This window comes from Suricata suricatta, chromosome 13 (assembly GCF_006229205.1).
Source record: "Suricata suricatta isolate VVHF042 chromosome 13, meerkat_22Aug2017_6uvM2_HiC, whole genome shotgun sequence".
NCBI classification, from domain to species: Eukaryota; Metazoa; Chordata; class Mammalia; order Carnivora; family Herpestidae; genus Suricata; species Suricata suricatta.
This window is the reverse complement of record NC_043712.1, coordinates 62,204,743-62,216,875: the sequence shown is the minus strand read 5'-3', so window position 1 is coordinate 62,216,875 and position 12,133 is coordinate 62,204,743. Positions and strand designations below refer to the sequence as shown.

The window sequence follows — 12,133 nt, the reverse complement described above, 5'->3', positions numbered from 1 at the left end:
TATGATATGTAACAAAGGATGCAGTGGGAGCACATAAGGAGCCTAAGATGCTGCAGAGTGAGGGGAGGATTCAGGAAGCTTCCCAGGGAAGATGACCCATGAGCTGAATCAGAATTGAATGATGAGGGGTGCCTGGGTGGCTCAGTCAGTTAAATGTGTGACTCTTGATTTTGGCTCAGGTCATCATCTCATGGTTCGTGAATTTGAGGCCCTATGTTGGGTTCCATACTGCCATTCCAGAGCCTGCTTGGGATTGTCTCTTTCTCTGCATCTCTCTCTACCCCTCCCCTGTTCGTGCATGTTCTCTCTCTTTCAAAATACATAAATAAACTTTAAAAAAAAAAGAATTGAAGGATGAGTAAGAGTTGAAGAGTAGGGGAGTAATGGAGGAAGAAGGAACAAGCAGCATTTGCAGAGGGCCTCAAACAACAAGGATCACATTACTTTTGAGTAAATGAAAGTTCTGATGCTTTCTGTATCTCCTGGTTGCAGCATGATGTAGGAGGGAAGTGGCTGGGAAACAACAGTGTTAATTAGGCAAGGAACATCATAAAGGATATTGAAAGTTGTCTGGAGGACTAGGGGTCTTTATTCTTTTTTTTAATTTATTTAAAAAGACTTTATTGTTCTTATTTATTTTTAGGGAGAGACAGAGAGACAGAGTGAATGGAGGAGGGGCATAGAGAGGGAGACACAGAATCCAAAGCAGGTTCCAGTCTCTGAGCGGTCAGCACAGAGCCCTACACGGGAGGCTTGAACTCCCGAGCTATGAGATCAGGACCTGAGCTGAAGTTGGATGCTTAATTGACAGAACCACCCAGGCATCCCTATTCTTTTTCTTAATATTTATTTTGAGAAAGAGAGATAGAGCAAGAGGGAGAAGGGCAGAGAGAGAAAGAGAGAGAATCCCAAGCAGGTTCCATGCTGCCAGCATGCCAGGCTTGAACCCATGAGATCATGACCTGAGCCAAATTCGAGAGTTGGATTCTTAACTGACTGAGCCACCCAGGTACCCCTAGGGGTCTTTATTCTTAGAATAACAGAGTGCCCTTGAAATGTCTTCAGTGGATTACTAATATAAAAATGGTCAGATTTGCATTTTATTTTTTAAGGTTTACCTATCTATTTTTTAAAGTTTATTTATTTATCCTGAGAGAGATAAGAGACAGTGTGAGTAGGGGAGGGGCAGAGAGAGAGGGAGTTGGAGAATCCCAAGCAGGCTCCACACTGTCAGCACAGAGCCCCAGGCAGGGCTTGAACTCATGAAATTGTGAGATCATGACCCAAGCTGAAACCAAGAGTCGAACACTTAACCAACTGAGCCACTCAGGTGCTTCTTATTTCTCTATTTTGAAAAAGAGAGAGGTCACTCAATTCCATGAACCATGAGATGATGACCTGAGCTGAAACCAAGACACACCTGACTGAGCCACCCAGGGATCCCGATATTTGCATTTTATAAGTAACCTAGTTGTGTATATAGACCAAGGAGAGTCAAACTAAATGGAGAAAGACTAATTAGGAGGCTTATTTTGAGCTAAATTGTGTCCCCTCTAGATTTGTAGGTCCAAGCCCCAACCCCAAGGACTACAAAATGTAACTGTATTTGGAGAAAATATTCTTAAAGAAGCAGTTAAGTTAGGGGCACCTGAGTGGCTCAGTTGGTTAAGCAGCTGGCTTCAGCTCAGGTCATGATCTCACAGTTTGTGGGTTCGAGCCCCACATCAGGTTCTGTGCTGACAGCTCAGAGCCTGGAGCCTATTTCAGATTCTGTAGCTCCCTCTCTCTCAGCCCCTCCCCTACTCATCCTCTATCTCTCTCTGTCTAAAAATAAATAAACTATTAAAAAAAAGTTAAAAAGAAAAAGCAGTTAAGTTAAAGTGAGGCCATTCAGGTAGGGCTCTAGTCAAATCTGTCTTGTGTCCTTAGAAGAGAAAAATACCAGGAACTTGAGTGCACAGAGGAAAGAATACATGGGAACACAGCAAGAAGGCAGCCATTTTTAAGCCAAGGAGAGAGGCCTCAGAAGAAACCAAGCCTGCCAGCATATTGATTTTGGATTTCTAGACTCTAGAACTATTATGTCCAGCATCTTTTGCTCACCATAATATATTTGAGATTCGTCCATGTTAATTGAATGTATCTGTAATTGTTCTTTTTTAATGTTGAGTTGTATTGCAGTTTATGAATACCACATTTTGTTACCCATTTATTTGAGGATGGATATTTATATTTGGGTTTTCTCGTTATTTGTTATTATAAGTAAAACTGGAAGGAATAGTTAGTTATGTATAAGTCTTTTTTAAAATATACATTTTCATTTATCCTGGGTAGACATATTTTCATTTTATGGGAGTGGAATTTGGGGGTTTTATGATTAAGCATAGGTTTAACTTTAGAAGAAACTCCCAAACAATTTTTCTGAGTGGTTGTACCATTCTATTCCAACTAGCAATCTGTGAGATCTCAATTGCTTTGCATATTCACTAACATTTGGCATTGTTGGTCTTTTTGTTTTTAGATATCTTAGTGTGTCTGTGGGGGTATTCTGTTGTATAATTTGCATTTTTCTGACCTATGTATTCATGAAAGAATGTTTATTCTACAGTTATTAGGTGTAGCATTCTATAAATATCAATAAGGTCAAGTTAGGTTAGTTCTTAAGTGTTCTCTGTCTTTACTACTGATTTTCTAGTTGTTTTAAATTTCTGAGAGAGAAATGTTGGAATCTTTAGCTATACTTTTGTATCATTAAAATTCTTTCAGTTCTGTGTGCTTTCAATTTATGTACAGTATTTTGAAGCTTTCTTATTAGGTACACATACATTTATGGTTAGTATTTTTTCTTATGAATTAATCCTTTTATCTTTAAAAAAGATGCTCCATTTTATATATGATAATTCTGAAGTTTTATCTGATATTGATATAGACAATATTGTCTTCTTGTACTTACTGAATATTTATACTTTGCTACCTTTTTATTTGAATATATTGGTTCTTTATCTTTAAAGTGAGCCTTCAGTGGTTAATGTGTAGTTTGATGTTGCTTTTTTATCCATTCTGATAACCTGCCTTTTATTTGGAGTATTTAATCCATTTACATTTAATATATTTACTAAAGTTGGTTCAGATATACCATTTTTGTCAGCTGTAGGATTTGACTTTACTTCACTTAGAAGCTAAGAATAGTATGTTCCTGTTTCAAGGCAGCTGTCAGAAAGACAGGAGTAATCTAATGCATGGAGAAGTAACTCACCTTAGCCTACAACAACTAAGTCAGTGGTAGACATGAAATTTAAACTTTGGACATCTAACTCCAGAACCTGAGCTTTTATTTAATATATTAGATGACCCCAAAGATGTTCTGCACTTAGATAAATATAATAAGGTATTCATTCATCATGTAGGATAAATTTTCTCTACCTTTCCCCTCTTTTTTCTCACTTTATAGTTTGGAATGGTCAGCTGTCATTGTGGATGAAGCTCATAGAATTAAGAATCCAAAGGCTAGAGTAACAGAAGTTATGAAAGCTTTAAAATGTAATGTCCGCATTGGCCTCACCGGAACCATTCTTCAGAACAACATGAAAGAACTGTGGTGTGTTATGGACTGGTGAGTAAAAACACTTTTTATGTTTTAGAAAAATTTTAATATTTTTTTAACTTAGTGTTACCTTGTTGGCTAATTAATAGTTTCTGAGGGGGAAAAAAACCCTCCAAAACAGCTATGTCTGTTTACAGACGTATTTGACCCAAACATGATATACAGAGTAGAGAATCCCATGAAAACCTTTCTTTATATATTAGTCTCAATCCTTGAAGTAAATATCTGCATATATTTACTAATTCTGTCATCTTATAGTTATTTACTGAAACTGTCATAAAGAAAGAACATTCTGTTTTCTTATTTTTTTTATTGTTATCATTCATGAAAAAGTGACTTCGTATATTTCTTAGACTCCAAAAGAAGTCAGTATGTTTCTTTTTAGATAATTTACCAAAGCCCTAATATTTTTTGTTGCCTTTATACAGGGCTGTGCCAGGACTTTTAGGTAGTAGGATCTACTTCAAGAAGCAGTTTTCTGACCCAGTAGAACATGGTCAGAGACACACAGCAACAAAAAGAGAACTAGCTACTGGCCGAAAAGCCATGCAAAGGCTTGCAAAGAAGATGTCTGGGTGGTTTCTCCGGCGTACCAAGACTTTAATCAAGGATCAGTTGCCTAAGAAGGAAGACCGGGTGAGAACTGCATTTGTTTAAATTATTAATTTCTCATCATATTTGATTTTTTTCTGAAATAATTATTTTTAAAAGGAAATCTGTCCCTTAGGGTATTTTATGAATAAAGGTGTGTTTTGGGTTTGTTTTTTGTTTTTTTGCCTGAGTAGTATGGAAAAAAAATATTATGTGCAAAATTTCAGAAAATGTTAATTGAACCCAATCTAACAGGTTAGCTAGCAGGTTTATTGTTAGTATGCATTAAATTCATTTCTCTTATTTTATGGTAAGAAGGCTTTTGCTGCAGTTCTTCCTCAGTGAAGAAAGAAGAGCTCTCTCTCTAATTTGTTATCCATTCATATTTTATCCTTTATATATTGTCTACTATCCACAGCCCAGGATATTCCTTGAGATTTTAATTACAGCTATAGGACCACAATGATTAAAAACTTTGTTTTATAGATTTCTTTTAGAATGCTATTTGCAGTTATACAACTAACTTAGTTTGAAGAATTTTAGGAAAGTTATAATTAAATTCTGTTAATCATTTAAGAAAATTTGAAGAGTAAACCTTAGATTTTTTTTTAATGTTGTGGTTCTCTTTTATAGTTTTTAACCTGGTGGTTCTTCTTGGTTAGGTAATGGAAAAAAGGTTCTATAAATTACTGTGAACTAAGTTTAGTTAATTAATTAATTAATTGTCTTAGGATGACCTGTTGATTATTTAAAAAGATAGACTTGAAAGGAAAATATGTTACTGATATGCAAGTTTGGGAAAATGATAAAACATTTGACTTTTTTTTTAAGTTTATTTCTTTATTTTTGAGAGAGAGCATGGGCAGGGGAGAGGCAGAGAGAGAGTCTCATCAGGCCCCATGCATTGCAGAGCCTGAGGCAGGGCTGAATCTCATGAACCATGAGATCACGACTTGAGCTGAAATCAAGACTTGGTGCTTAACCAACTGAACCACCCAGGTTCCCCAATATTTGACTTTTTGATCTAAAGCAGATATTATCATTTAATTGGAATACTTAACCCCCACTTTTAAAAATATTTTGTGCAATTTTATGTATATTATTTAGTTGTCTATCCAGTAGGAACAGTAACTAAAATATGAAGAAAGAGTTGTACACAGAGTGTCTAGAGTTTGGGCTCTGAAATCAAATATTATAGGCTTAAATCCTGGCTCCCTACTTATGAGTTTTGTGACCTGAGCAATTTGCTAAGTCTCTCAATCCTTGGCTTCTTTATCTGTTAAATGGGATTGGTAATAACAGTTTTTGCCTCACATGACTGTGCTGAAGTGTGTGGCATGTAAGAAGTGTTTAGTAATGTTACTACCTGTTTTAAAATACTTAGGAATAAATTTAACCAAGAAGGTGAAAGACCTTTACACTGAGAACTATAAAAACTGATGAAAGAGTTTGAAGAAGACACAAACGAATAGGATACTCATGTTCATGGATTAGAAGAATTAGTATTGTTAAAAAGTCCATGCAATCCCTATCAAAATTCCTATGGCATTTTATTTTTTAGGAATAGAACAAACAATCCTGAATTTTGTATGGAACCACCACAGACCCCAGAATAACCAAAGCAATCTTGAGCAAGAATAGCAAAGCTGTCAGGCTTCACATTTCCTGATTTCAAACTATATTACAAGGCTATAGTAACCAAAACAGTATGGTACTGGCATAACAACAGACACATAGACCAGCAGAGCGGAATAGAGAGCCCAGAAATAAACCCATGTCTATACAGTCAACTAATATTTGACACGGTGGCCAAGAATACTCAGTAAGATGCTCTTTTCAATAAGTGATAGTGGGAAAATTATATACTTATATGGTCTCCTATCTTGTACTACTCACAAAAAGTAACTGGGAATAGGTTAAAAATGAAAACACAAGATGTGATCTTAGAAAGCTCCTAGAAGAAAATGGGGGAAAAGCTCCTTGATGTTGATCTTGGTCATGGTTGTTGATGATTTTTTTTTAAATTTTTTTAATGTTTTTATTTATTTTTGAGAGAGAGAGAGAGAGACAGCGTGAGCAGGGGAGGGTCAGAGAGAGAAGGAGTCACAGGATCTGAAGACAGGCTCCAGGCTCTGAGCTAGCGGTCAGCACAGAGCCTGACGCAGGGCTCGAACCCACGAACCGTGAGATCATGACCTGAGCCGAAGTCGGATGCTTAACCGACTGAGCCACCCAGGTGCCCCGATGATTTTTTGAATATGGCATCAAAAGCATTTAGCAACAAAAGCAAAAATTTAAAAAGTGAGGTTACATCAACCTAAAAAACTTCTTTACAGCAAAAGGAACAACAGACTTGTCATTTTTTTGCAATTCTATTCTGTTGTAGTGATATAAATGCATAAATACTTATAGATAGATGGCTTTTCCTTTCCATTCACATTTTTCAAAATCTTATTATGGGTTTTATGATGCTGATTACATACAGCTACATCTAGAAGACATTTACCAATTTCCAGTGCTACTAGGAATCTAAGGTAAATTACATCCCATATAACCTAGTGACTATTTTATCATATTTTCTTCTTTCCTTGAAATTGGGCACAAAATAGAAGCTTTTATGTGTATATTTTAATTCTTACCTTTACTAATCTTAGAAATTAGTAAGCAGGATATGAGATACAAATAATGCTGTTTTTAGTATAAATTTTTCAAGTTACTCATTAAATACTTTTATCATCTACTTTTTAAGTTGACCTAAACTGTAGTCATATATTTGCACGATGGGCTAATAGTACAATATCCTGAAATACAGAGTGTACTCTACATAGAAATATATAAGGAAAACAGTTATTTTTTAATATTTTGATTCCTTTCAATTGAAAAAAAGTTCTATGAGATTTACTTGAAAATAAAGTTATATAGGTTATGATAAGATGGTAGCAAAGAGTATAGGAAAATTGGGAAAATTTGTCATAATAATGTATCTAAAAGAAAAATAGTTTATAAGGAGTTTTTACTCTTACAATCTATAAAATCTGATATGCATTGTGATTATTACTACTGTAAAAAAGTTCCAGTAATCACCTTGTGTTTTATCTTGGCAGATGGTGTATTGTTCTCTGACAGATTTTCAGAAAGCTGTCTATCAAACAGTATTAGAAACTAAAGATGTGACTTTGATACTTCAGTCTTCTGAGCCTTGTAGCTGTAACAGTGGACGGAAAAAGAGAAATTGTTGTTTTAAGGCAAGCATTTCTGTGTGGTATCTTCACGATCTTGTTTTTGATTACACAGTCTTCTATTCTACTGTCACAGTAAGGAGCAGATAAAATCACTTTTCCTCAGTTCCTTAACTTGAGAAATCATAAATTAATAAAAAGGAATAGTTTTCAAAAATATTTTACAATATCAAATAGTAATCATAGCAAAATACAATATTCACATATCTTTTCAATACACCAGTTTTTTAGTAGCTCTCAGAAACTAGTAGCTTCAATTTGATATCCTCCCTTTCAACTCAAAGTAGGCTATCATCTTGAAATTTTATCTAATTTTTACAAGTTTCTCTTTATCCCTTCATAGAAACTTTTTGATAGTAGGCCTAAAATATTCTGATAGAATATTAATTTAATAGGAACTGTGTTTTGGTACAGTATTTTATTTTTATTTAGAAACAAATATTACTTTGTATTTTCTTAACCTATCGATATTTCTTGCCCTTTTTTCACCTCTCTATTTTATTATCAAGTTATCCATCAAATACCCATGTACAGAGAGGACCTAGATAAATATTTATCTAGACTGATATTTATTCCACCTCTCATTTGTTTTGCTGTTTTTAGCCATCTCACTCTTTTGTAAAAGCACACTTTCCTGGGAAGCCTTGGAATATAAATGAGAACAGTGAAGGGCTCTGTACAACCCTGTCCCCAGGCCATAGTTTTATTACCAGGGACTTCTTCCAGCAGCATTTCTGTCAGTGTATGTCATGAGAATAAATACTTTCTGAAATGAGGACTTTCTCCCCTCTTTTTTTTTTCCCCAAAAAAACATTGCTGTATTACGGTTCACCAAAAGTATGATTCCACATTAGTGATTCATGGATATTTTGTTTAACAGTTGACCATTATTTTCTCAGAATGTATTGTGTTAGTAGTAACCAGATGATCAATATTAGTGTAGGTGACAGATATCATGAAGTAAGTGGTTACATAGTCATGTTAGTTCCTTGCTGTTTTTATTCTCTCTGTTTTTCTGGCTGCAGACCAATTCACGTGGTGAAACAGTGAAAACCTTGTATTTCAGTTACCTTGCAGTCCTTCAAAAGGTAGCTAACCATGTTGCCCTGCTGCAGACTGCGAGCAGCTCCAGACAGCAGGTGAGTTGGCCCTTTGTATTTCTTCATGATGCTACTGGTATGAAGATTTTATATTTGGTATAAAATGTGTTAGCCAAATATCTTTGTTATTTTTGTATGCAGTTAAAGAGGAAACTGAATTTGCTTATTTTTAAGTTTATGTGTCAAAGAAGTATATGCTCTTTAAGTTTTTTAATTAAAGTGAGAAAATGAAAGGCTAAGTTAAAATAATACCTCTCTTTTTATACCTGTCATAATGTTCATATATTTGTTTTCCTAACATCTTTTGATGTAATTACTAGGTAAAATATTTTATGAGTCAGTCCTGTTCCACTAATCATGTACAAATTTTATTTGTCCAATCTACTGGATTAAAATGTACTTATAATAATCTGTCTATTAAATATTAGGAATATTTCCCAAACAAGCAAAAATGAGTAATTTCAAAGTTTGGACACAACTGCAATCATTTACTTTGGTCATTTCAATTGTATCTTATTCTAGAGTACAACATAAATTTTAAAAACTTCTTTATGATGATTAAAACTTCTTTATATAACGATTTTATATTTTCTTTTTGTATTATAATTTTAATGCTGCTTAAATGTAATTTTAAAATCTAATAAGAATTTAATATTGTTTTTTGATAGTACTGTTTGCTCTTTAGGAAGTATTTGATTCTTTGTTTTGGAAATCATAAAAGAATGATAACATTATTAGTCCTATCAATATCTCAGAACTCACCAAAACCATACATAATTAACATTATCACTTTAAGGTTTTCTGAATTATTAGTCTGATTTAGAGAAGATAATATCTTCAAAGTAATATGTTTCTTCTAAATAGAATTTTTTCATAAACAATCTCAATTTACATAGGTATAAATGTGTTAAGTTGAAATTTCTTTTCTTCTGCCTTTTCCCCTTAAGGAAACAATTATCAAAAGGATATGTGATCAGGTATTTTCCAAATTCCCAGATTTTGTGCAGAAAAGCAAAGATGCAGCCTTTGAAACACTCTCTGACCCAAAATACAGTGGGAAAATGAAGGTAAGTGCTCTTCTTTCAGGCTGCATACACACAGGATGATATTCAAAATATTTATCAGTAGTATGACAGGGACACCTGTTAGTCAGAATAGATACCCAGTCATTCAGAAGACACCGGCCAAGACAACTGGTGTGGCTGTGTCGGCATTTACTAGCTCACAATGAACCACACATGCAGTAGGTTCTCACTTAGTGGTTACATCAACTATACTTCAGACTTTCCTTAGTGATATATTAGATGTATGCCCGCTTAAAAATGTATGCTGTTGCCACATATATAACAGCTTATCTTCAAATGGTTAAGGAGATCATCTACCAGAAATAAAAATGCTAATGCCAAATACAAAGAGGAGGCTAGGCAACAGCTTGGACTTAGAGAAAGGAACTTACTAAAGAGTTCAAGGTGGACAGGACCTTCTGTCTAGACTGAATTTTCTGCCTCTCGTTTTTACTTGCCAATCTGTATTGGAAGGTTGCTAATTTCATTTATGGCAGGGGAGCATTCGTTGTACACTAGGAAACTGACCTGTAGGTGCTGCTCTTGGCGATACATTACTAAGGGCGGGTGTGAAAACTGTGGCTTTCTCCAGCCATGATGTAGGCCTGTGACAGCTGCATGATTGCTGACAGCTTCTGGCCTTTTAGCAGCTGACTTTAACTCTTTAGTAACTGTCAAGCATCTTTATGTATGGATTCGGAGATTATTATAGAACAATTTTCAACTTTATGGTTTAGTTTTTTAAAAAAGTAAGTTACTTATTTTGGCTAAATAAATAGGTAAGTAATTCAAAGTACCCAGGTTGTTGTTGTTTTCTAAAATCCTGGAAATATTTTTAGCAGTTAATCTACACGTAAATTCATCATATTCAAGTTTGCTTGGACCTCTAAATTCAATGAAATAAAATAAAGGCCAAGAAGATTACCTTAAATACTTGAGTATGTATTTTTTAAGTTGAGATATAATTGACATACAGCATTGTTTTAATTTTAGGGGTACAGCATAGTGATTTGATACATATGTATATGGCTAAATGATTATCCCAGTAAGTTTAAATTTAATATCTATCACCACACATAGTTATTTTTTTCTTATGATGAGACCTCTTAAGATCTACTGTCTTAGCAACATTCAAATATATATACAGTATTGTTAACTATGTAGTCACCATGCTGTACATTAAATTCTCAGGACTTGTTTATCTTACAGTTGAAAGTTTGTACCTTTTGACCACCTTCACCCATTTTTGCCTGCCTCTACCCCTAGCTTCTGGTAATCACCAATCTGTTCTCTGTACCTATAAATTCAAACTTTATTTTTTTTAGATTCTACATATAAGTGAGATCATACAGTATCTGTTTTTCTTGCTCTCTCGTTTCATGAAGTGTAATCCCCTTCATGTTGTTGCAATGCCAGGTTTTCTTTTTTATTTTATGACTGAATATTCATTGTACATGTGTGTATCACCTTTTCTTTATCCATTTATCCATCAAAAGACACCTAACATTTTTTCCATGTCTTGGCTATTATAAACAATGCTGCAGTAAACATGGGGGTGCTCCGTTGGTTAAGTATCAACTTTGACTCAGGTCTTGAGCTTGTGGTTCATGAGTTCAAGCCCCGCATTGGCTCTGGGCTGACAGCACAGAATCCTGCTTTGTGGATTCTTTCTCCCTCTCTCTCTCTGCCTCCCCGCCCCCACTTCATACTGTGTGTGTGTCTCTCTCTCTCTCTCTCAAAATTAAATTTAAAAATACATTAAAAAAAAAACCCATGCAGGTGCAAATGTCTTATCAAGATCAATTTCACTCTTTTGCATGTGGCTGTCCAGTTTTCCCAGCACCATTTATTGAAGAGACTATCCTTTCCCCTTTGTATATTCTTGGTTCCTTTGTCATAAGTTAATTGACCATATATGTTTGGGTTTATTCCTGGACTCTCTGTTTTGTTCCATTAACCTGTCTGTTTTTATGTCAATACCATACTGTATTGATATCATAACTTTCCAGTATAGATTGAAATAAGAAAATGTGGTGCTTCCAGTTTTGTTGCTCTTTCTCAAGATTGCTTTGACTATTTGGGGGGGTGTGTGTGTGTGTGTGTGTGTGTGTGGTTCCATGCAAATTTTTGCATTGTTTGTTCTTATTTCTGTGGAAAATGCTATTGGAATTTTGATGGGGAGTGCATTGAATCTATAGATTGCTATGTCTAGTATGGACATCTTATAATATTCCCAACCTATGAACAGTGAATACCTTTGTATTTTATTTGTGTCCTCTTCAGTGTCTTATAATTCTCAGTGTACAGGTCTTTCACCTGCTTGGTTAAATTTATTTTAATTGGTTCTTTTTGATGCATTTGTGAGTGGGATTGTTTTCCTAATTTCTTCTGATAGTTCCTTATTAGTGTACAGAAATGGAATGAATTTTTGTAGATTGATTTTGTATCCTGCAATTTTACTGAATTTGCTAGTTCTAACAGTTTTTGGTGGAATCTAGGGTTTTAGATATGTAAGATCATGCCAGATAAAAAAAA

General features: G+C 34.6%; 1 protein-coding gene across 3 annotated transcripts in view; it reads left to right on the top strand.

Moving 5' to 3' along the window:
- Window positions 1-12,133, top strand: part of ERCC6L2 (ERCC excision repair 6 like 2) — a 148,493-nt gene that overhangs the window by 71,566 nt on the left and 64,794 nt on the right. For all 3 annotated transcript variants that reach the window (XM_029920474.1, XM_029920473.1, XM_029920475.1), the window contains 5 exons: window positions 3,452-3,613; window positions 4,033-4,240; window positions 7,300-7,440; window positions 8,460-8,573; window positions 9,482-9,601. In XM_029920474.1, the coding sequence (XP_029776334.1) occupies window positions 3,452-3,613; window positions 4,033-4,240; window positions 7,300-7,440; window positions 8,460-8,573; window positions 9,482-9,601 (745 nt within the window). The remainder of the gene's footprint in view (window positions 1-3,451; window positions 3,614-4,032; window positions 4,241-7,299; window positions 7,441-8,459; window positions 8,574-9,481; window positions 9,602-12,133) is intronic.